Raw genomic sequence first — 21,100 nt, forward strand, 5'->3', positions numbered from 1 at the left:
CAAAGGAGAGATGAGAGCAGAGGAGAGGAGCCAGCAGCTCTCTGGCTGACTCAGACGATGCAGTTTATCCCTTTTGGAAAAAAGTCAAAAGTCTGTGCAGTGTTTTCATTTTGTCAACCAAGAAATGCAGTTATCTACTCTGCTTCTCCTCTGAGTCACTTTTTCAACTTTGTCTTTGGCCTGTGTTCAAGACTGCTTATCTAACACATTTCACAATGTTTTTAGTAGGTGTGGTCAATATATAATACAAACGTGAAAATCTGTATCATGTAGTGTAGACAGATCTGTAACATGTAGACCAGCGATCCTCAAAGTCCGGACTCCGGTCCGCATCCGGACCCAGACGCCGTCCTATCCGGACCGAGCCCTATAACCTACAAATCATTGAATAGTTACATTTTCACGGAGAATTTCTATTTTAACCGGCACATGCTTTTCTAGCCTTTACGGTACTGGTTTATCTGTCAGGAAGCTCACAGACCAATGCATGCGCTGTAAATCATCACATGTGATGCTACTCAGCCAATCAACAAGCGAATCGATTCTGCCTGCAGCTGCTGCTGCTGCGGGAGAGTTGACACACGGACGGACGGAGGAGAGGCGAGACTCGGAGAAATGCGAGAGATAGAAGTAATTTCACATCGCGTGCTCAAAAGAAACGAGTAGACCGCGAAAACAAAGCTTAAGTTTTAATCCAGAGCACTGAGAGCAGGCAGACTCATGTTCATTCATTGGTCTCATGAGCAGTTCAAAACCAGTCTGTCTCGTGAAGTGTGATGCGATCCTGACCAGCTGTCTATGGAAGCGCCACATGAGCAAACACACACACACTCAAATCCAGACTGAGGGCACACACACATTCACTGCCCAACGACATGCGAAGTTTGCATTGCGAGCGACCAATAGATAGATAGAAAGACAGACAGACATACAGACAGAGTGGGAGCTCACTTCTATCAAGAGAAAAGGAGGTTTGTTGGCTGAGAGCCTGACTGATAAAATGTGAAGAGTTAAGAAAAGGAAGAGAAGGGGGAACTTATTTTTCTAAAATTAAAGCACTTTATTTTAAGATGCACGTTTTTCCAAAGCACTCTGTTGTGTTATTTCTAAATGCAGCCATTATTTTACTTGAAATGAGAAAAGAACATGTATTTATTATTAGTGTAGGCTAGTTATTTATAATTAATCCAGTTAAATATGAAAACTGTAAATAAACATTGTTGATGTTTATTTTGATTCAACAGTCAGTCATTGACTACATACAGACATTGTACCATTAGGCTACTGCAATCATTGAAGTAGCCTAAGTTCAATGGCACTGAATCATAACGCAAGCTCAATGTTCCGGACCTTCGCTTGAGGAAATTTTCTCTATCTGGACCTCTTTGAATTTTAATTGAGTGCCCCTGATGTAGACACATTCAAATTACAGACAAATCATCTGTACCAGTTAAACGGCAATAATACAATCAATAATACACTGCACTAAAGTGCATATCTATAGCAGCCCGGCATATTTAAAGAGCATATCGATAGCAGCCAGGCACATTTAAAGTGCATAATCATATTGCTACTAAATGTATTCCATTAATCATGATAAAAACTAAAATCATGATAAAAAAAAAAAAACCCAACTAATGCGATATTTGCTTCATTTTATTCTGCTGTAGTAATGCAATGCTTGACCATCACAGTTTCACAGGGTCTCCATACAAATTATATTATTTGCACTACCTTCAATTACATTTTAACCACGGCGAGGTCATAAGATGGAAAAGTCAGGACAGTCAGTCAGTCAGTCAGTCACTCAGTCATGGACTAGGCTTGCCGCGGTAGTCGGTGTTACCGGTGTTACACGGTAGTGGGGAATACACCGTTTATAAAACATGCCCACCGGTAACACCGTTTGTTTTTATGGAGGAATAAATGAAAGGAAAACTCTGCAGTTTCAGTGTGCGCCAGGGTAAATTACAAGCGCTCCCTCTGGGCTGCAGTGTGGCTCCACTGTTCTGGTGAGACCAGCAACTAATGTTAGTTAACACTATACATCTTATGAACACAAATTATGCCCTCATACACATGTACAGTAGGTAAGACCCTTAGCTAAGCCTGTGTGTGCATTTTGTTGTCACTGTGGGCCATCTCTGGAAATGTGCTTCTTCTTTTTTTACCACAGCGAAAAGTCGATGCTAACTTAGCATCATTGCTAGCAGGAGGGAGGACTTACCCAGCCTTCAGTCATTGCCTGCTTACTGCTGCTTGCTGGTAATGTTAAATCCCATGTCAGAAAAAGTCTCCAGATGTGTCACTAACGTTAGTTTCTTTTGAGAAAGATTGTCTCCACGGGCGTCTGAAAAGTTGTCTCGTGTCAGATGCAGCCATGAGTTGTGAGGCAACCAGTGTTGTGACTAGGGATGTTCATTTTGAAAATTTTCCAAAATCGATAATCGGTGAAAATTAACGATCAATTATCGATCATCGATTTTATTAATACTTAGAAAATTTTCAATATTTTCAATTTTTTTTTTTTTTTTTTTTTTTTTTTTTTACAAAATGAATGCCTATGGCAGAAAATACGAAAGACAACGTGTTCTCCTCAATGAACTCTTTATTTCAATGTGTCTCCTCTCCAACACTGCTGTCCCCGGCGCATGCCGGTGTGAATTTCCCATGTTTAAAACAGTTTTGTTGGCACAAAGGCCCGTGCCCAGCCAGAAAACTAGAAACTATATGAAGCTCCACCTCACGTTAGTCGGCTGTGCAATGGAGTGGGGCGAGGAGGAACGAATTGCACCCAAACCTAGTACAAAAAAAAAAAAAAAAAAAAAACTTTTTTTTTTTTTTTTTTTTTTTTAATAATTAAAAAATCGATCCAAATGCCACAGGATCGATTCCAATCCTTAACGATCGATTATCGATTTTCGATAATTGATGAACATCCCTAGTTGTGACTGAACGTCCAAGCTAACGTTAGTATGTCTGGACTGTGAGGACAGCAGAGGAGCTTGTTTCATTCTGCTCCGTCTTGTCTCTATGACCCTACGGTTAAAGCATAGACTCTTGCTTACTTTAAAACCTTTATTATCAACATATATAACGTAACGTTCGCTCTAGTCTATCTGCATGATGAGGATATCCGACTGGTGTCTCACTGTTATTGTCCCCGGAACAACATGCACTAGCAGGAACTAACAATCCTATTGTTACAGAGCTTTTTGTCTTTTTTCTTTATGGTGGCACCGGTAACACTGGTGTTGTCACGTGTTTATTACCCGGTGGGAAAATGTCCACACTGTGGCATCCCTATCATGGATGTTTAGGTGAGTTTAGTGGTTAAAGGGCCGTAGCTAGGGATAGGAAGGTGGTAGAGTTGGGATTCGAGGGGTGGGTAGCAATATTGGCTAGGGGGACATGGGTGATGGGGGAGCAGGGGGGTAAAGTAAAATGGTCTAAAAGTTTGCTCTTGTTAAATTGTTTACATTCTAGCAAGCCAATGCTATTGCTAGAAAGATTTGTGGCTCAGAAATAAATATAATTCTGCACAGTCAGACCTTGTTGTTTATTTCATCGTATCCTTGTATTGAATCGTGAACCCCATATTGCGTATCAAGCATATCAATCATCACATCCCTAGTTTTTAGTCGACTGTCCTACTGGCCTGTGGTATTCTATTCAGTCTATTTTACATTGCATGGGATTTGGGAGGTTTAACTGCTGATGCAAATTTTCAAACCAGAATAATTAACAAACCTATTTTTAATATTCACATGACCCTCCTTTGGGTCACGACCCTCCTTTGGGTCACGGCCCAGTCTCCACCGCAGCAGAATACATCAGAGTAGGACAGCATGTTGTCTGCTGCTGATGCCTGGTCAGTAAACGGAGAGACAGAGAGAGAGAGAGAGAGAGAGAGAGCTCGATTATCTCATGTCCTTCACCTCTCCTGCCACAGAGGACACTGCGTCTGTCTCACTGGCTGCGTTCGCACCACAGGCCTGTCTGATATTTGTTTTTGCATGCCTGTTCATATCTATTCCAGGATGTAAACCGTATCTGATACCGATATGATCTGACAGATGATGTCAAAAAGACGATAACAGAAGATGTCACGTCTGTTTCTGCACCTGCTACACTTCTCCTGCTTGTTTCAAATGCGTTTCTGTTCCGGGACCGTTGAGTTGACTAAATTGAAAGAGCTTGGTCTTCGACCTGCTCTATTTGTAAAGTGCCTTGAGATAACTCTTGGTATGATTTGGCGCTATATAAATATAAAATTGATTGATTGAATCATTCCTCTTGGGGCACGGTGGCTCAGTGGTAGAGCTGTCGCCTCACAGTCAGAAGGTCCTGAGTTCGATTCTCGCCTGGGACACTGTGGGCGCTGTGGTTGTGTTCCCCCCCATATCTTCAGTGCCTACTGCCCAGGTGGGGTATCTCATCGTAAGGGCCTTTCTCTCTGTGTGGAGTTTGCATGTTCTCCCCGTGCTCCCCCAGGGGGTTCCTCCGTATATAACCCCCCCACTAAAAACATGGAGAAGATCAGATCGTCGACAACATCCGAAGTTGGTCCCCGGGCGTTGTACGAGAAAGCGACCACTGCTCCTGGCCTGCCCCCTGGAGGAAAGGACATGCCTGGATGGGTTAAATGCAGAGGACACTTTTCACCGGCCACCGTCAGCATGAGTGTGTTGTGGCCGCATGCATGTGTTGTGGTGTTCGTGTGACAATAAAAGATGGGGCTTGTCCCGTTACGAGAGTTACGAGAGTTTTCCACAAATACCAATTAAGTCATCTATTTTTCTTTCTTTCCATTGTTATTATGTCTAGTTGTCCTCTATGCTAGTGTCATGGTGTCAAAATTCCAACAGTTGTCTCAGGTGAATGATGTAAGATTTACTCATTGTCATGGCAACACTGACAAATGATGGTTTGAGCGTACTGTAGGTTGCGTGCCTCGGCTAGCCAATCCATGTAGTCCAGTGCTATTTGAAAAGATGCGACTCGGGACCTTGGTCATGTCACTCTCATCGCCCTCTCCTGTCTCTCTCAATCTAACAAAGGCAACAATGGGGGGAAAAGAAGGAAAAAAAGAGAGAATTGGAAGGCTTTTAGCTGCAGTGTGAACAGAACCACTGTGTGTGCAGGGATCTGCCTGCTGGAAATGGATCTCCAAATGTCAGTCTGCATGTTGTCAAGCAGCCAGTGGCGGCCGGCCACTAGAGGGCGCCAGGGCGCCGCCCCACCTACGCACATGAATGAGGGGGAAATAAAACGTATATATATATATAAAGCCTATATCTTTTTTTTATGAGCGAGGTGAATATTAGATAGTGAGTAGCCTATATAATCTGCAATAAATATGTAGATTCATAATGATCTACATGTGTACTGTTTTGGGTCAACTACTTTCTGCCACGGACGCCGTCCGGGCACTTCCGGCTTCCACCAGTGCTAAGCCAGGATCTGTGTAAATTGCACATGCGCTGTTTGCTCTCAAAACAAAGGGATTCGGGGCGATTCGGGGCACTGGTATCTAGCGACCAGGTGGAGGTGGGGCCAGGTAGAGCAACGGCAATGCATTCTTGACGGACTCTCTATTTGCATGCACAAACGTGCTTTCCTCATAGGTAATGTAATGTAACTCATTCACATGCTGTGGCAAGTCCTTCTTCCAAAGTGTTTATGCCATGTGCTTTTCAAGTAAATATGGATGCTAAAGGGAAGTTTGATGTAGAGATCAGAGGGCTGCTGACCAGGTTACTGTCTATTTCTGTAATCTGCTCCGTGATTTATATGCCTACTAATCTGTTACCCATATGATTCAGAAGGTAGGCTACTAGTAGGCTAACGTCCGTTACTACTTGCTTGATTTAGGGCTGGAGTGGATGATAATTCAATAGCCTATTATTGTTTGTTGTCTTTCAGTAGAATCATCGTGATGATATGAAGTTATTTTAATAGTGACATTTCTGCTGTCTAAATTGATGATGACAAGCAAATGTTACTTAAAAACTGATCAAATTAGGTATGGCAGGAATATTATTTGAAAATGTAAGGTTTGTTTGACATCACCATTCAGTTCAATGAGATGAACACTGATTTTGCATACGTGAAACATATGATATTGATATTGAGAATAATCCTTATGATTATCATATTGATTTCAACCCCATTGTCCAGGCCTATATTAGGGCTGGGCGATATGGCCTCTAAAGAATATCGCGATGTTTTTCGGCTATATCGCGATACACGATATATATCTCGATATTTTTGAAATCTCTCATGAATGCTCAATTTAACCCTTCAGGGTTCATACACATTTTGACCAATGGATTTCCATGACTTTTCCATAAGTTCTTAACCTGTATTTTATGCACACCTGGGGTAAAAAAGAAGAAGAAAGAAAGGGCAGATGTTGTGAGCAAAGATGGATGATTTAATATTCCATAGCTCTGACCTAAGCAAATCTGACATCACTATTGTGATATAATATGATTGTTTTAGTAAAGTGTATCACTCAATAGTCAATACAAAAAATAATGGCTTTTATAGAACCGAAAGCCTAGCTGCTTAGTCTGCAGATAAAACATAAAAGGCAATTTAGACTCGTATTGGCATGATGGCAACATATAAGCTGTCTGAATTTTGCATTAGGGCCAGTTCTATAGTGAGGCATGGAAAGCCTCACTATACACCATCATATCTGTGTCGTCTCACTTTTGACTGAAAAATTATGCCTCTAGATTAAAGAAAAGACAATGAGTGAGTTGAGTGAGCCAATGTGATGTTGACTTTTATGAAACGCCCAGGGTTTGTGTCTCCAAAAGCAACTAACGCTAACGTTACATGCAAGGTAACGTTGCTAGCTACGTTAGCTTCACGTTACCTTGCATGTAACGTTAGCGGTTGCTTTTGGAGACACAAACCCTGGACGTTTCATTTTGAGTAATGCATGAGGTTCTCTATGGTTTACGCCAGCTCTGGGAGTATGAAGAAGTGCTTTAAATGCTGGGATTTTGGTCACAACAAGCTTGTGGACCGCTGCCTGCTGAACTACTAGGTAGCCACAACCAGCTAGCTAACGTTAGCCACCACACAACAGCTAACGTTAACGCTAAACAAATCCGCTGCCTCCTCCCCACGTTTGGTTTAGCGTAACGCCAGCTCAGACTTTCCCCTAATCTCAGAAACCTTGCGGGACATGTATTGCAAATTGCAATAGTGGTTGTTTTGTTATAATTTGAAACAGTCAGCCACACTGTCTGGAGGCGGCCATGTTTCGCCACTCTGCTTGGGTTGGTTGCTGGGGACGGGTGTGTGACGCGGTTTGACGCGTTTGACGTATCCATGTGATTCCCCCTCCCTTGAGTGTGACAGAGCTCTCCCTTGTATTGAGAGAGAGAGCTGACAAGAGGAAATGTGAAGCGAGTCATGCCGGCGGCTTAAGTTATAAACAATGCGTGACAATTATACTTGAATGTTCGCGATATAGTCATTTCTACATCTCACGTGGCACAAGCCGCGATACATCGAGTATATTCGATATATCGCCCAGCCCTAGCCTATATTTGGTATAGCCCTCCCTGGACAAAAATGCACCAGCCGCTACTGTAAGCAGCCACATATGCTCACTTACACTCAGGGGTGAAAGTGGTTTGAATTTCTTACAGGAACTATAGCCTACTACCCCAACCTTCATCGTTTCATATTGTCCTCCTCCCGCCCCCAGCTTCATGCATCCCTGAACACACACATCCATTTTTTGAATGCCTGTAGCCTATGGTGTAGAAATTAGAAACACTTGACTATATGTAGGCTATAGTGAATTATTTAGGCCTGTTTAAACATTACAACAACAGACTATCCTATGTGGACTATCATGTGTGATTTCAACTCTCCTTTTTGACCAAAACATTTACCACACACTGAACAATTAAATTGTTTCTCTCCTGTGTGAACTATTATGAATAACCGCGGTAGGCTACATTGTATGCTTTGGTGCGATGTAGGATTTTGTCTTTCAATAATAATATCCTCATTGCAGCCTTGCTGTAGTTGTTGGTGTTGTTGCGGTTATTTGACTTTCTGACCACCGCCTCAGTACTTATTATGAGGCCAGAATAACAGATGCTGCCCTTGGCCATTGGGAAGGCTAACCATTTACTTTTGGCTTTATTGATTGTGTATGATTCAACTTTGTATCTATGATTTTATATTATTGCATGTTTTTGTAGATTGTTGGGACTTCACTGGCCTGGAACAAACTGCTGGACTGGGGGGAATGAATAGCTGTGCCAAAAAAAGAAGAAGCTAGGCCTATGCTGTAGCCTATTGTATTTTTAATTTTATATTTTTTATATTTTTCATTTGCAAGTTCAACTGTCAGCTGAGCTCTGTTATTGAAGCTTTGGCTAAAGCCCTGAATTTTACAATGATGTTTTGTAATAAATATGTTTAAAAATCATTTGTGTGTTAAAAGCTTGTGCTACGTTTTCATTAGCGTTAATATATTACAGTAATTTATTTTCAATGTCCGCGCAAGAGCAATTTGGTTAGGCCTAGTAAAATCGCTGGGCTGGGCGCAGTGTTTGTGGTGTGGGAAATGTGTTAAAAGCTTGTATTACGTTTTCAATAGCGTTAATACACTAAGGAAGGTATGTGACCATCATTCATTTCAATGTCCGCTCTCAAGAGCAATTCAGTTGGTTCATGAAATCGCTGGGCTGCGTGCTGTGCAGTGGTTGTGGTGAGGGAGATTCCAGCTGTCAAAAGAAGACAAAAGACTTGCTCCTGGCCAATCCCGGCGCTTGACTGCTGCGTAGGCGGGCACAGGGCGTGGTTTTGGCTTAACCTATGTGGGTTTCGAAATAACGCAGTATGGACAGACAGCCGAGCAGCAGCGCAATCGGATTTTGATTGACAACAGCTGCGTGTCTTCCAGGAACGCCGTTCAGGCACAGAATTTCTTAACGGAACTGAGTTCCGGACGGTTCCGGCCCACTTTCACCAGTGCTTACACTGGCTGATGAAGTTTTATATAACGTGTTTTAAAATGAATTTTCAAAACATCTGTGAATGTAGTTTATATATCTTCAGTTACTTTTCTATACAATCTGCATAATAGCACAGTATTGTTAAAGGAAGGCTTTGTCGATTTTCAACCTGCATTGTATCATTATAATCTCGGTAACATTTAAGCAGATGGAGAGTGTTACCTTCTCTATATGTTTTCTGCATTGAGAAATCTCTGTTCGTCTGCCTGCAGAAACTTTGCCCCGCCAGTTGGTATGGCTCATTAATGCTTGTTAAGGCTCTTGATGTGATTCTCCGTGGATGTGTGCATACAGAGAAAATAAAAAGAAACAATCTGTAGTTGGAACAGCCACCCTAGAGCAGAACATCTGTTCACTTCCGCGTCCAGAATCTCCAGAATGACGCATTTTGTGTAATTTTAACACTGCAGTGCCTGGAATAAACGGCAGAGCTCTCTGTGCAGGAAAACATGAAGACAAGGTAAAGGCTGCACATCTGCATAATATTACCGACATCTGAGACCATGGACCTTCTCTCAGAAAAAGCATGGAAAAAGCTTGACGAAGAAGTTGCCTTCACTCTTATTCAAACTATTAATTTGAACTATAACTGAAAGCAAAAATATTTCACTCACTGAGCCTCCCCTCAAACACTTTGGAATCCTCTGAACTGGAGTGTTATAGTGTTTAGGCTAAAATCAGACTAGAGTAGGACAGGGCAGACTAGGTTGTAGATTAGCTAGATTCCTTGTGTTCTAGTTAGTTCAGGTTAATGGCTAGAGTAGTCAGATTGTCTGAGCTGCTGCTCATTTGGCCTGGCCGCTTTGCTGCTGGTTCCAGTGTGCCGCTGCAGCGAGATGGCTGGGCGAATTGAGTAGCTGCTGTGTATTCTATCTGTTCTGCTCTCCTCTTCCCCCTTCCCCTGCTCCCCCCCACCTCCTCCCTTTCCCTGCTCTCTCCTCCTCCACACCCCCCCGCACTCCCTCCCCTGCTCCCTCCCTTTCCCTGCTCTCTCCTCCCCTCTTCCACTGCTGCTTTCCCACCTCCCCCCTTTCCCTGCTCTCTCCTCCCCCACATCCCCCCCGCTCTCCCTCCCCTGCTCCCTCCCCACCTCCTCCCTTTCCCTGTTCTCTCCTCCCCCACATTCTCCTGTTCCCTCCGCACCTCCTCCCTTTCCCTGCTCTCTCCTCCCCCACATTCACCTGTTCCCTCCCCCTCTCTTTCCCTGCTATCTCCCCCACATTTCCCTCCCCCTTTCTCCCTCTCTTTCTGTCTCTATCATATGATTGTTCAATCATGTTATTATTACTACTGTAATTGTTACTGTTGTGTCAGATAGATTTAGCTAGACATGCTCTGTGAAGTCCTCTGAGACATGCTTATGAATTTAGGGCTATACAAATAAACTTGACTTGACTTGACATAATGATACAAAGTAGGTTGAAAATCGGCAAAGCCTTCCTTTAACGTACTGATAATCTCATGTATAATTAATAAATGAGTGTATTTCCAAAGTAATAATCTCCTAATCTCTTAGGAGAACCACATCTGATGGCATCAGGTTTGGTGGAGATATGGCTGTATGCAAATAATGAATAAATATGTAACAATCAGGCTAGAAAACGAGGTATCTGAAAGATTTGTTGTTGCGTGGGTGGGTGTAGTAGGTCAGTTCAGATAAGTCAAAATGAATGGTGTGGTATGGTAGTTTGTGTCCAAATGTAGGTTACTGTGACACAGTAAACTGTCTTGTCTTTAGCACTTACCCCTCTGGTAAGTCTCTGCTTCAAAAGACTTGTTACCTGCTCTTCTTTTATAACTGTTGTTTCATTTTGTGCATAGATCAACTTTTTTTCAAATGGTGGTGGCTAGGATAACTCATTTTGAAACAAAATCCATCAGTTGCAGTTACATTGTTGCAAACTGAATTGAAAGATTTATCGAAAACCGGCACGAGTAATGCATATTATTGTGGCATGTTGTGGTTTCAGTTTCCAGAATTAACACTGAAACTTTTCATTTCATTTCACTTGGACTAAAAAACACACAAAAAAACACTCAATGGCCAGGATTAATCACCATGATTGTGTTTTTGTAGCAAAATATGTGGATTATCATTTTAGCCACAATCATGCTGCTCCAGGCTCATTGTTATTCACCTGAGAGGGGGCAGGGAAGCCTGCTGGTTAGACACACTCACCCATCACCCAAAGGTCACCGGTTTGATCCGTGTGTGTGCGTGTGTGTGTGTGTGTGTGTGTGTCTTATTAGCTGCCAGCCATCCTGTCAAAATGTCCTTGAGACACTGAACCCCGGCCCCTCTGAAGCCTTCACCTCGTGGACCAGGGGGAAATCCGCCCAATTAAAATGCATATTAACCTCAGTCAGCATCAGGAAGCACGTCGGCTATATGAGGACAGATCGGCATTAAGGTCAGGGTGAGATAGGGTTAATGCTTTCTCTGCAAGATTTTGCAATTTATCAGTCTTCGGCGTTGAATGATGAGCAGAACAGCGATATTGGAGGACAGAGTCTCCTTCATCACATAATGGCCTGGACGAAGGCTCACAAATCGTCCCATTAGAACTAATTATAATCAGAGATATGGAGTTCTGATCCAAAGCCATGCACTTTTTTTCCTTTTTTGGGGGGGCATTTTTGTCTTTATTCAGATAAGACAGCAGGCAGACAGGAACGGTGGGGAGAGAGAGGGAATGACATGCGGCAAATGACCGTGGGTCGGATTCGAACCCGGGTCGGCCCCGGGAATGACCAAGCCTTCGTGGTACGCATGCTACCAGGTGAGCCACTAGGATGCACAAAAGCCATTCACCATTAAACTCTCCTTGTTTGGTTTTGTTCTGGTCTGCATAGTCTTTGATCCACAGAAAGATGTGGGCTTCCAGAGGTTTACATTAAAAAAATCACATTAAGATGGTTTGATAATGAGAGAAATGTCCGTAGACAATAACCGTAATTCAATCTGCTGATGGTTGGAGGTTGGATCCACAATGCAGTTTTGTAAGGAAACATAAGGAAATCTAAAGACAGCCTGAAAGCTGAACTAATGGCTCACTCTTCCTGGGTTGTGTTGGTATTCTGTGTGGGTGGAGGGGGAATTGTCGCAGTCTTATGCCAATTATGGTAAACTGGGTGAAATTGTATAGAGTAGACTTGCCCCTATTCCTCACTGAGGGATTAGCTATTGGAAGATCTTAAAGAGTGATTTGATGCCAGGAATCCAACGTTCTCTATTATAACAGCCAGTCACGCTCTTTCATTTGCAATGCAGGCGTTGCAGGAAAGCGATTGAGATTCTGTCCAGGTTTATGAGGCAATCACTTCATCCAGGAAAATGTAATAGGTAATTTACATTCAAAATTCCCCTGGAGAATTCGCAGCCGTATTGTTTAGCGATTTATTTTAGATAAGGTTGACCCTGTCTATTTAGCTATCAGTCTGTCTGTTTCTGTCTGTTTACCCCTCTCTCTTTTACACCTGCCATTGAAATGCATTTTGGGTGATCAGATTGGAATCGGAGAGTGCTTGACCACGTGAAAGTACAGGTGTAAATGCACTAAAGACACATTGAGGACGGGATTGTGATTTGATCGGCCAAACCACCTCTGGAGGTGGTCAGGGACACATTGTGACCACATTGAACACACGTGTAAATGCAAATGTGTTCTCAATCCGCATACAACAGTCACCATGTTTTCCACTGCTCTATTCTATGGCGCTTGCCTGGGTCCAGACAACTGACAACACATCAAACAGGCATAAAAATAACAAAGACAGATGGACGGACAGATGCACGCTTCTCCATAATCTAGGCCCGATAAAACCCATTAAAAACGTACACAGCAGATTACTGCCACTCTAGTCATCAGCCATCAGCCTATCAGAACACTTTGAGCTTGATTTTGATTTTTCATTAAGAGAAAGCACTGCTTGTATCGATACTGTTGCAAATGAGTATTGTATCCGTTTCCAATTTTTAGTATCGATACTTATCAATACTATCAATACCTGTTGCAAATGAGTATTGTATCCGTTTCAATTTCTTTGTGTCGATACTATTGATACCTGTGGTAAATTGTATTTGTTTCAAATTATCGATACTTTTGACAACTGTAGTCCCGACTAACTGCAGAGACACACCGGACAACGGAGCCCGTGTAAACAGCAGACCAATGCTTGGTCCCTCAGTGGGAAACAGCTGAACAGAGCGATCAGATCTCATGGGCAGCCAATGCGCTTGGTCCCTCGGTGGGAAACAGCTGAACAGAGCGATCGGATCTCAATTTGGACACTGGACACACATCAATGTAATCAGCTTAATGTGGTCAAGCACTGTCTGATTGCAATTTGATTCTCAAGTACTCGATCTCTCCCCCCTCTCTCTCTCTGTCTCTCCGCCCCTCTCTCTCTCTCTCTGTCTCTCTGCCCCTCTCTCTCTCTGTCTCTCTGCCCCTCTCTCTCTCTGTCTCTCTGCCCCTCTCTCTGTCTCTCTGCCCCTCTCTCTCTCTGTCTCTCCGCCCCTCTCTCTCTCTCTCTGTCTCTCTGCCCCTCTCTCTCTCTGTCTCTCTCTCTTTCTCTCTCTCAGGTTGAACATCTTGCTGGGGGGCATGACATCTTTCTACTTCCATGTGGTGAACGTGTGTCTGCACGGCGCTGTGACCTGCCTACTCATGCACACGTGCGAGCGCTGCGTGTTCCACGACGCGTGCCTTGCCTTCACCACCGCACTCCTCTTCTCTGTGCACCCCATCCACACCGAGGCCGTGAGTAACACACACGCACGCACACACGCATCCCACACACACACGCACCCCGAGATGCATCACACACACACGCACACACACCTGGAGACGCATCGCACACACACACGCACACCAGGGATTCCGTTAGCCGGCAATTGCCGGATTTTAGCCGGTATTTGTTGCCGTGGGCCGGCAAATTAAAAGGTCACCGGCTCAAGTGGCCGGTTTAAAATATGCCAGATAAATAAATTCCTTATATAAAATAGCCTAATATTGTGTGATGTTGCCAATAAGCTACGACTTAAATAGAGACTTACATCATATTTTTTCCGCCCCCTGTTATGTTGAGTGTTTATTGAAAAAGAAAAATATAGCAGACGCTTTCTTTACTGTAACGCGCCATTCAAAAGCCTCACACGCAGCATCAGTCCCGCCGGCCAGCGCTGGACCCGCTGTGACTTGACGAGGAAACAAATGTCAAAACACACATCCCTTGCTAGGCCAGTCCTTTTTTTAATCTAGATCGTGCAACGACAAGTCCTTCAGCCGAGGCCAGCAAGACGGCAGGTCAAGAACCTGCTATTCTTCCTCAAGAAGAAACAGCCTGCCGCTGTCAAAAGCGAAAGAGACCTGACGTAGGCTGTCAATTTAGCGGAGGTAAAATGCCTTTTTACCTACGTCGACCGAATCAATCAATCAATCAATCAATCGCTCGCGCTTGTTGCCCGACGCTCGTATGATGACATAAAATGCTTACCACAAATAAAGCCAAATGGGAGCCGATGATGTTTCTTTTCTCTACACTTCTGACTTGCTTGAGGGGATTGTGCCATGACCGTTAATGCAGTAGCCTACGAGACGGCGATTGAGCACCGTGCAAACTTCACCAGCGGTGAAAACGACAATCAGCCCAGCCGTGCGTCCTCGGTTCGTGTGCCCCAGTTTGGGGAATGGGCATGATGGTCTGGTAGGTTGTAGGCGATGTCCGTGCACAGAGGGGTGGAGATAGTCTGATACAGCCGTGCTCCGGTATGCGGTATGGAGATGTCTGGGCACGGCTGGAAGACGAGCGGTGCAGCCGCCAGAGCGCAGCGCAGCAGCCCATATAAAAGCACACGGTGCCAGTTATCAGACAGCATTGATCTTGTGCGTAAAAGAGCGTGAAAACGGGCTGATCGACGCGTTTACGGCTCCATTCCTTCCACGGCAGTTTCCACAACTCTCTAAGAAAATGTTTAGCCTAGGGATTTATTCATACGCCAATCCAGGCGATTAGTGAATTATATAAACCCTAACGGCACTATATAGCCTAATACATATACTGTAGGTACAGCCTAAAAACAGCCTAAAAACTTTGTTAAATTGTGATGTTTTGCATTAATTAATAAATATTAATGGCACCAAATAATACATTCGTCAGGTTGGGAACTAATAGGTATATTTCTCCTTGATGCATAAAAAAAACACAAAAAAAACGACCAATTTCCAGGGGATCCCCAGGAAAGAGGGCTTCATTTCCTGTTTCCCGGTATGCGTCATTTTCGGGAAACATATTAAACCCTAGTAGGAGCGTGCGTGTTGTCTGTTTCAATAACGAAAGCGGCCTTACCCAGAACGATGTGCCTGTTGAATGCCGAACAATTAAATATTCTTGCTGCAAAATCGGCCTCTTAATGACAAAACTGGAATAAAGACACATAAACATATTTAAATGATTTATTTATGTCCACATAGATACAGAGTACATATGTAAAGCCCTTTGTATGCATGGCAACCATTTAAGATGTGAGACATGGTTTCAGTAATCTGTTCATGACCATGATGTATACAGTGAGGAGCATGACTGTTCGGAAGCCAGATGGAAAGATTGTGCTTGGTTGGTAAGGCCAACACGCACGCACGCACGCACGCACGCACGCACGCACACACACACACACACACACACACACACACACACACACACACACACACACACACACACACTGAGATGCATCACACTCTCACACACACACACACACACACCCGGAGACGCATCACGCTCACACACACAGACACGGACACGTAAACGCCGTTTACGCACCTTTTTCAATACAACATAGCGTTTACTCTAGGGATGTTCATTTTGAAAATTTTCCAAAATCGATAATCGGTGAAAATTAACGATCAATTATCGATCATCGATTTTATTAATACTTAGAAAATTTTCAATATTTTCAATTTTCAATTTTCAATTTTTTTTTTTTTTTTTTTTTTTTTTTTTTTTTTTACAAAATGAATGCCTATGGCAGAAAATACGAAAGACAACGTGTTCTCCTCAATGAACTCTTTATTTCAATGTGTCTCCTCTCCAACGCTGCTGTCCCCGGCGCATGCCGGTGTGAATTTCCCATGTTTAAAACAGTTTTGTTGGCACAAAGGCCCGTGCCCAGCCAGAAAACTAGAGACTATATGAAGCTCCACCTCACGTTAGTCGGCTGTGCAATGGAGTGGGGCGAGGAGTAACGAATTCCACCCAAACCTAGTCCAAAAAAAATAAATAAATAAATATATATATATATTTTTTTTAATAATTAAAAAATCGATCCAAATGCCACAGGATCGATTCCAATCCTTAACGATCGATTATCGATTTTCGATAATTGATGAACATCCCTAGTTTACTCACCTTGATCGTTTATGCACTTATTATTGCGTGGGTTTTAAAAGTTTGAGTCAATCCCGTTGTTTACAGAGCAGACCAAGGACTTCACACACCAATTAAGATAAGACAAAAATGTAACCTAATGAAGAGTGAATGACTTGGTGTAATGTCATAAACGAGACATTCATTTCCCTCTGATCAAGTTAAGGTGCATGCCACTTGAATGGTCCTAAAGCCAATACGCACAGACTTTCTTTCTCTCCCTACCTCCTTCCCTCCCTCTCTCTCTTGCCAATATGCACAGACAATGAGGCATCACAACATTGCTATGACGACCAGTTCTTGAAGCTAAATAGATAATAAATAAAATGTTTGCATTGTTTGACAGAATGCAAGTCAAATCATACAAAAGAAGACCAGACCATATTCTGGGAAAGACAACTTTGATATGTGATATGGAATGCAAAGCTTTAGAAAAATGTTTCTTACTTTTGTGCCGGTGAGTCCTATGAACGAAAAAATAGTGCTGGAAAAAGTCATTGAATTTGAAATAATATTGTCTGTATGAACCCTGACCATGGGCTGCTATAACAGCCTCCACCAGGCTGCAAAACATAATTCAACTCAAAACCTTCAATAAATGAATTGAATATTGATTGTTGATTGTTCTAGTCTCATATCTAGTCTTGTACAGTATATATATGCACGACTGAAGTTTAGAGTTTATCCACCTTTTTTATGAAGGTGTGACATGTGAGAAAGCTGCTATAGTTTACTCACCTTTTCCCCCCACCACCACACAGCACTGATCACACCTCATGTATGGCACCTTCTGCCACACATTCCCTTTTGACTCTTATGTCCTGTTCTTTGCAGCATGCAGAGACGTCACGGGAAGTCTAGCGAATGTGGAACATCTGCTCCGCTCATATCAGTTCAGCTCAGCTAGGATCAATGGAAAAACTGTGTGCATCATTATACCATACAGTACAGTATATACTCACTATACAATGTGAAATTGGCGGCAAAGTGGCCTACAGGTTTGGGCGATCCATCTGTGGATATTCGCTTGCCGGTTGCTGATGTCTTTGGTCAATTTAAAATGTGCATTTTAAATCGGGATGCAGGGATAAAGATTTTAATTATGCTCAAGTTGATTTAAGATTGATTTAGATGCTACTGTAGATGACATTTCCCAGAGCTTTCTTCAGGGTCTGCTTGTCCGATTTTTCTTTTGTCTGGTGTTGCTGCTGCTGCTATGCACAGCGGCCTGGTACTTGTTATTACATGCTGTTTTGTTTTTCTTTCTTGTCCATTTTCTTTTCTACTTCCTCTATTCACTCCAGTTCCATGTCCTTTAGTCACTCCATACTAAGGGGACATTCAGACCAAAAGCGTTTTTGGAGCTGCCAGCGTCTTTCTGCAATTCATTCTCTATGTAAGGACGCGCTAGACGTGCTCCTCTTTTAATGAACGCACCTGGCGTTTAAACGCTGGTGGCGTCTCGTCTTTTTGGCAGAGCGCTCTGGGCGTTTTAAAGCTGAAAAAGTTGAACATTTGGAGGAAAAGCACGCTGCTCGTCTTTTTACTCCTACATTTTCTCCTCCCAGAGGGATCCTCAACCTCGCTGCTGCCAGAATTGGCAATAATCTGGCTTTCATGTTGACAGTGAACAACATCAAACAGACAAAACCAGCTGGCTACCGTCCATGTGGTCATTGTGTGCTCAACTCTAGTGCGCGCGACTGCAGGGGAAAATAAAACAAAGCGCAAAAAAAACGCTCCGTGCGCTGTGTTTTGTGCACAATGGAAGCGCCCTCGACATGATTTTCATAGCGTTCTGACTGAAAAAAAACGCTTTTGGTGTGAATGTCCCCTGAAGCTACATATTATATTAATTTCCAATGCTAGGTGTGTTATTCATTCCAGTGCTACATCTCTATTCACTCCAATGATATATGCTCTATTCACTCCAATGCTATAGACGAGTTTCCTGGGCCGTTCCGGTTCATTTCCGCATTCAGACTTAGTCAGCTTTGTTCTTCCGGCGGCGTTGTTGTAGAGAAAATGCGAGCAAAATGGGCTATTTGACTTGACTGTCTGTGCCCCATTAAACAATTACCACAACAAATACTTTATTATTTTCATTAGAAAGCGTTGATTTTTACATCTACAAGCAGAAAAAAACACATTAACAAAACAAAAAGACAAGCTGTTGAATCATCCAGCAGAACCAAAAACATTCCTCCGATAGGCTATGATGATAGGCTATGATAGGAGCTGCACGCATTGCAGAAGGGGGAAATACGGAGGAAAAAACCCATCCTCACGCTCACAATTCTCAAATGAATTATCTTACTGCAGGTGTCAGAAATAGTCTAATAAAACCAGCAGAAACAAATTTGAAAAGCTCAGAACTTAATGTGTTGCTAATTGAACGAATTTCCACTTTGAAGAGCACATCACGACACCCAGCCGCCCCAAGCCAGGCTGCAAGACGCACTGACGAAACGCTCATTGCTCTCCTCCTTCTGACATCATTCTGACATTCTCACTAATTAAACAGTGGTTTACCTGCTTTTGAGATCTGCAAAAAATAGTTTGCTTCTCTCTCCCTCTCTCTTTATCTGTGACGAGGGCTGTAGGTGGCTATTATGCTCTCTGTGTGTCCGGCTGCACGACATGACGAGTGCAGCAAGTCCGCACGCTGACCGCTGTCAGCACTGCGGGACTCGGGATGATGAACAAATGAAGCAGTCTGTCCAAACTTTTTACCGATCTAATCTCATGATTGCAGAAAAATAATTATATATTAGTAGCCGATGTGTTTAGAAGAGCATTCTCACTCAGACAGTCTTGCTATAGTGTAGTGTAGCGTTATATTTTACATGCTTGGAGTGCAGGGACATTGCCATTTTGTGGCCGATGAACAAAACACTCGTTCAGGCGTTTCCATGTATTGTGACAGCCACGCACCGCACAATGTGTCCCGGAACCCATAATAACTTTAACGTTAGCGTGACTAACGTTGACTTTATAAAATGTTCGCTAGGCTAGGCTAAGATTTCGGCTCTACCTCTGTGCTTCCTGATGTGATGCTGCCTGAACCGGAAGACGAGTGCAACAATAGCAAGTATTGCTACCAAGCATAATATGCTTGTTGGGAAGGGGGCTAGATAACGCTCCAAACACAAGTTAGATTTGGGCGAGGGTAGGGCTGCACGATAAATCGATTTTGAATCGTAATCGAATTAATTAGTTAGGACGATGTAAAAAACGTGAAAATCGTGAAATCGATTTACACTTCATCTAGGGTAATTACGTTACGGCGGGCGGCTCTGTCTCATGTACGCATGCTGCTACTTGTCCATTCTCCCCGCTGTAAAGTCTCTCTAGAGGCTGTGATACTGGCTACTAAAGACAGCAGCGCAATGGACTTATTTCAACACCTCCGACCAAAAAGCACAGAGTGAGTACTGAGCGCAGCTTGTTGCACTGCGGGCTGTAGCCTACAAGATAACGATTGCCACAACACACTCATGCGCGCACACGAACACAGACGTTATCACCGGACGATGAAACGTTGCCTTTACAGTTCACATAATAACAAAACAACACGTGAGGCCACCGAGTACTGATAGATTGGCTGTATTCATGGCTGTAAGTTAGCAGCCTCACCTGACTCACCTGGTCCTGTGTGTCTGAATTTCCCCCTAACTGCTATCGCAGTTCCCCGCATTCCTGATGTGACTTTGTGTTATTCTAGTACAGATATAACTCAGAGCATGGGTGGTCGCTTAGACACTGCTAATATAATTATGTCACGGAGGAACACGCAAATCCACCAGTGTCAAGTTAGCAAGCAACAGCCAGGAAGTTAGGTATAGCAGCGGCAAGCTAAAACAGGAAGTTGGGTTGTTCTGCCTTCAGAGTAAAAGCGTAAATTGTCACTTATGGAAAGAAAGGGGGAAAAAGAGCTCTGCAGGGCAACACATGTTTAGAGAAGTATAATAGTATAAAAAATCTAAATCGAAAATCGAGTTTTGAGAGAAAAAATCGTCAATTTTAGTTTTAGGCAAAATCGAACAGCCCTAGGCGAGGGGTTCAAAGGGGTTCCTTGACCTCTCAGCTCAATTTATCCGAATAGAAATTGGTTCAGTGGGTACCACAAGTCTCCCCTTTACAGATAAGGTAGCATTTTTCACAGCCTAGCATTAATAGCTTGTGAATTGATTTATTCTGTTGTTGATCATCACATTTTGTCTCAACAAATGTGTTATGCATGCAAATTGTAAGGGGGGAGAAAATGTTGGCAATGTGCTTTTGGGTATTTTGCCCAAATGTTTTTGTATGTGGATGGATTATTAATTTCCCTTATGCCCAAATTCACATGCTCTGTTAATTCAATAAAAAATATATAATATAAAAAACATAGGGAAATACATAATCTTAGTCTTGTGTGTTGATCAGAGTTATGATTAAGGGTTGGGTGGGCCCCGGAAGATTTTCAAATTTCAAAGTACTCCAATGCTATATCCTCTATTCACTCCAATGCTATTATGCTCTATTCACTCCAATGCTATATGCTATATTCACTCCAATGCTATATCCTCTATTCACTCCAATGCTATATCCTCTATTCACTCCAATGCTATATGCTATAT

General features: G+C 43.0%; 1 protein-coding gene across 1 annotated transcript in view; it reads left to right on the forward strand.

Moving 5' to 3' along the window:
- tmtc1 (transmembrane O-mannosyltransferase targeting cadherins 1) overlaps window positions 1–21,100 on the forward strand; it is a 270,267-nt gene that overhangs the window by 5,352 nt on the left and 243,815 nt on the right. The window contains exon 2 of the mRNA XM_083662385.1: window positions 13,639–13,816. Coding sequence (XP_083518511.1) covers window positions 13,639–13,816 — 178 coding nt within the window. The remainder of the gene's footprint in view (window positions 1–13,638; window positions 13,817–21,100) is intronic.

This window comes from Poromitra crassiceps (assembly GCF_964638095.1).
Source record: "Poromitra crassiceps genome assembly, chromosome: 2".
NCBI lineage: Eukaryota > Metazoa > Chordata > Actinopteri > Beryciformes > Melamphaidae > Poromitra > Poromitra crassiceps.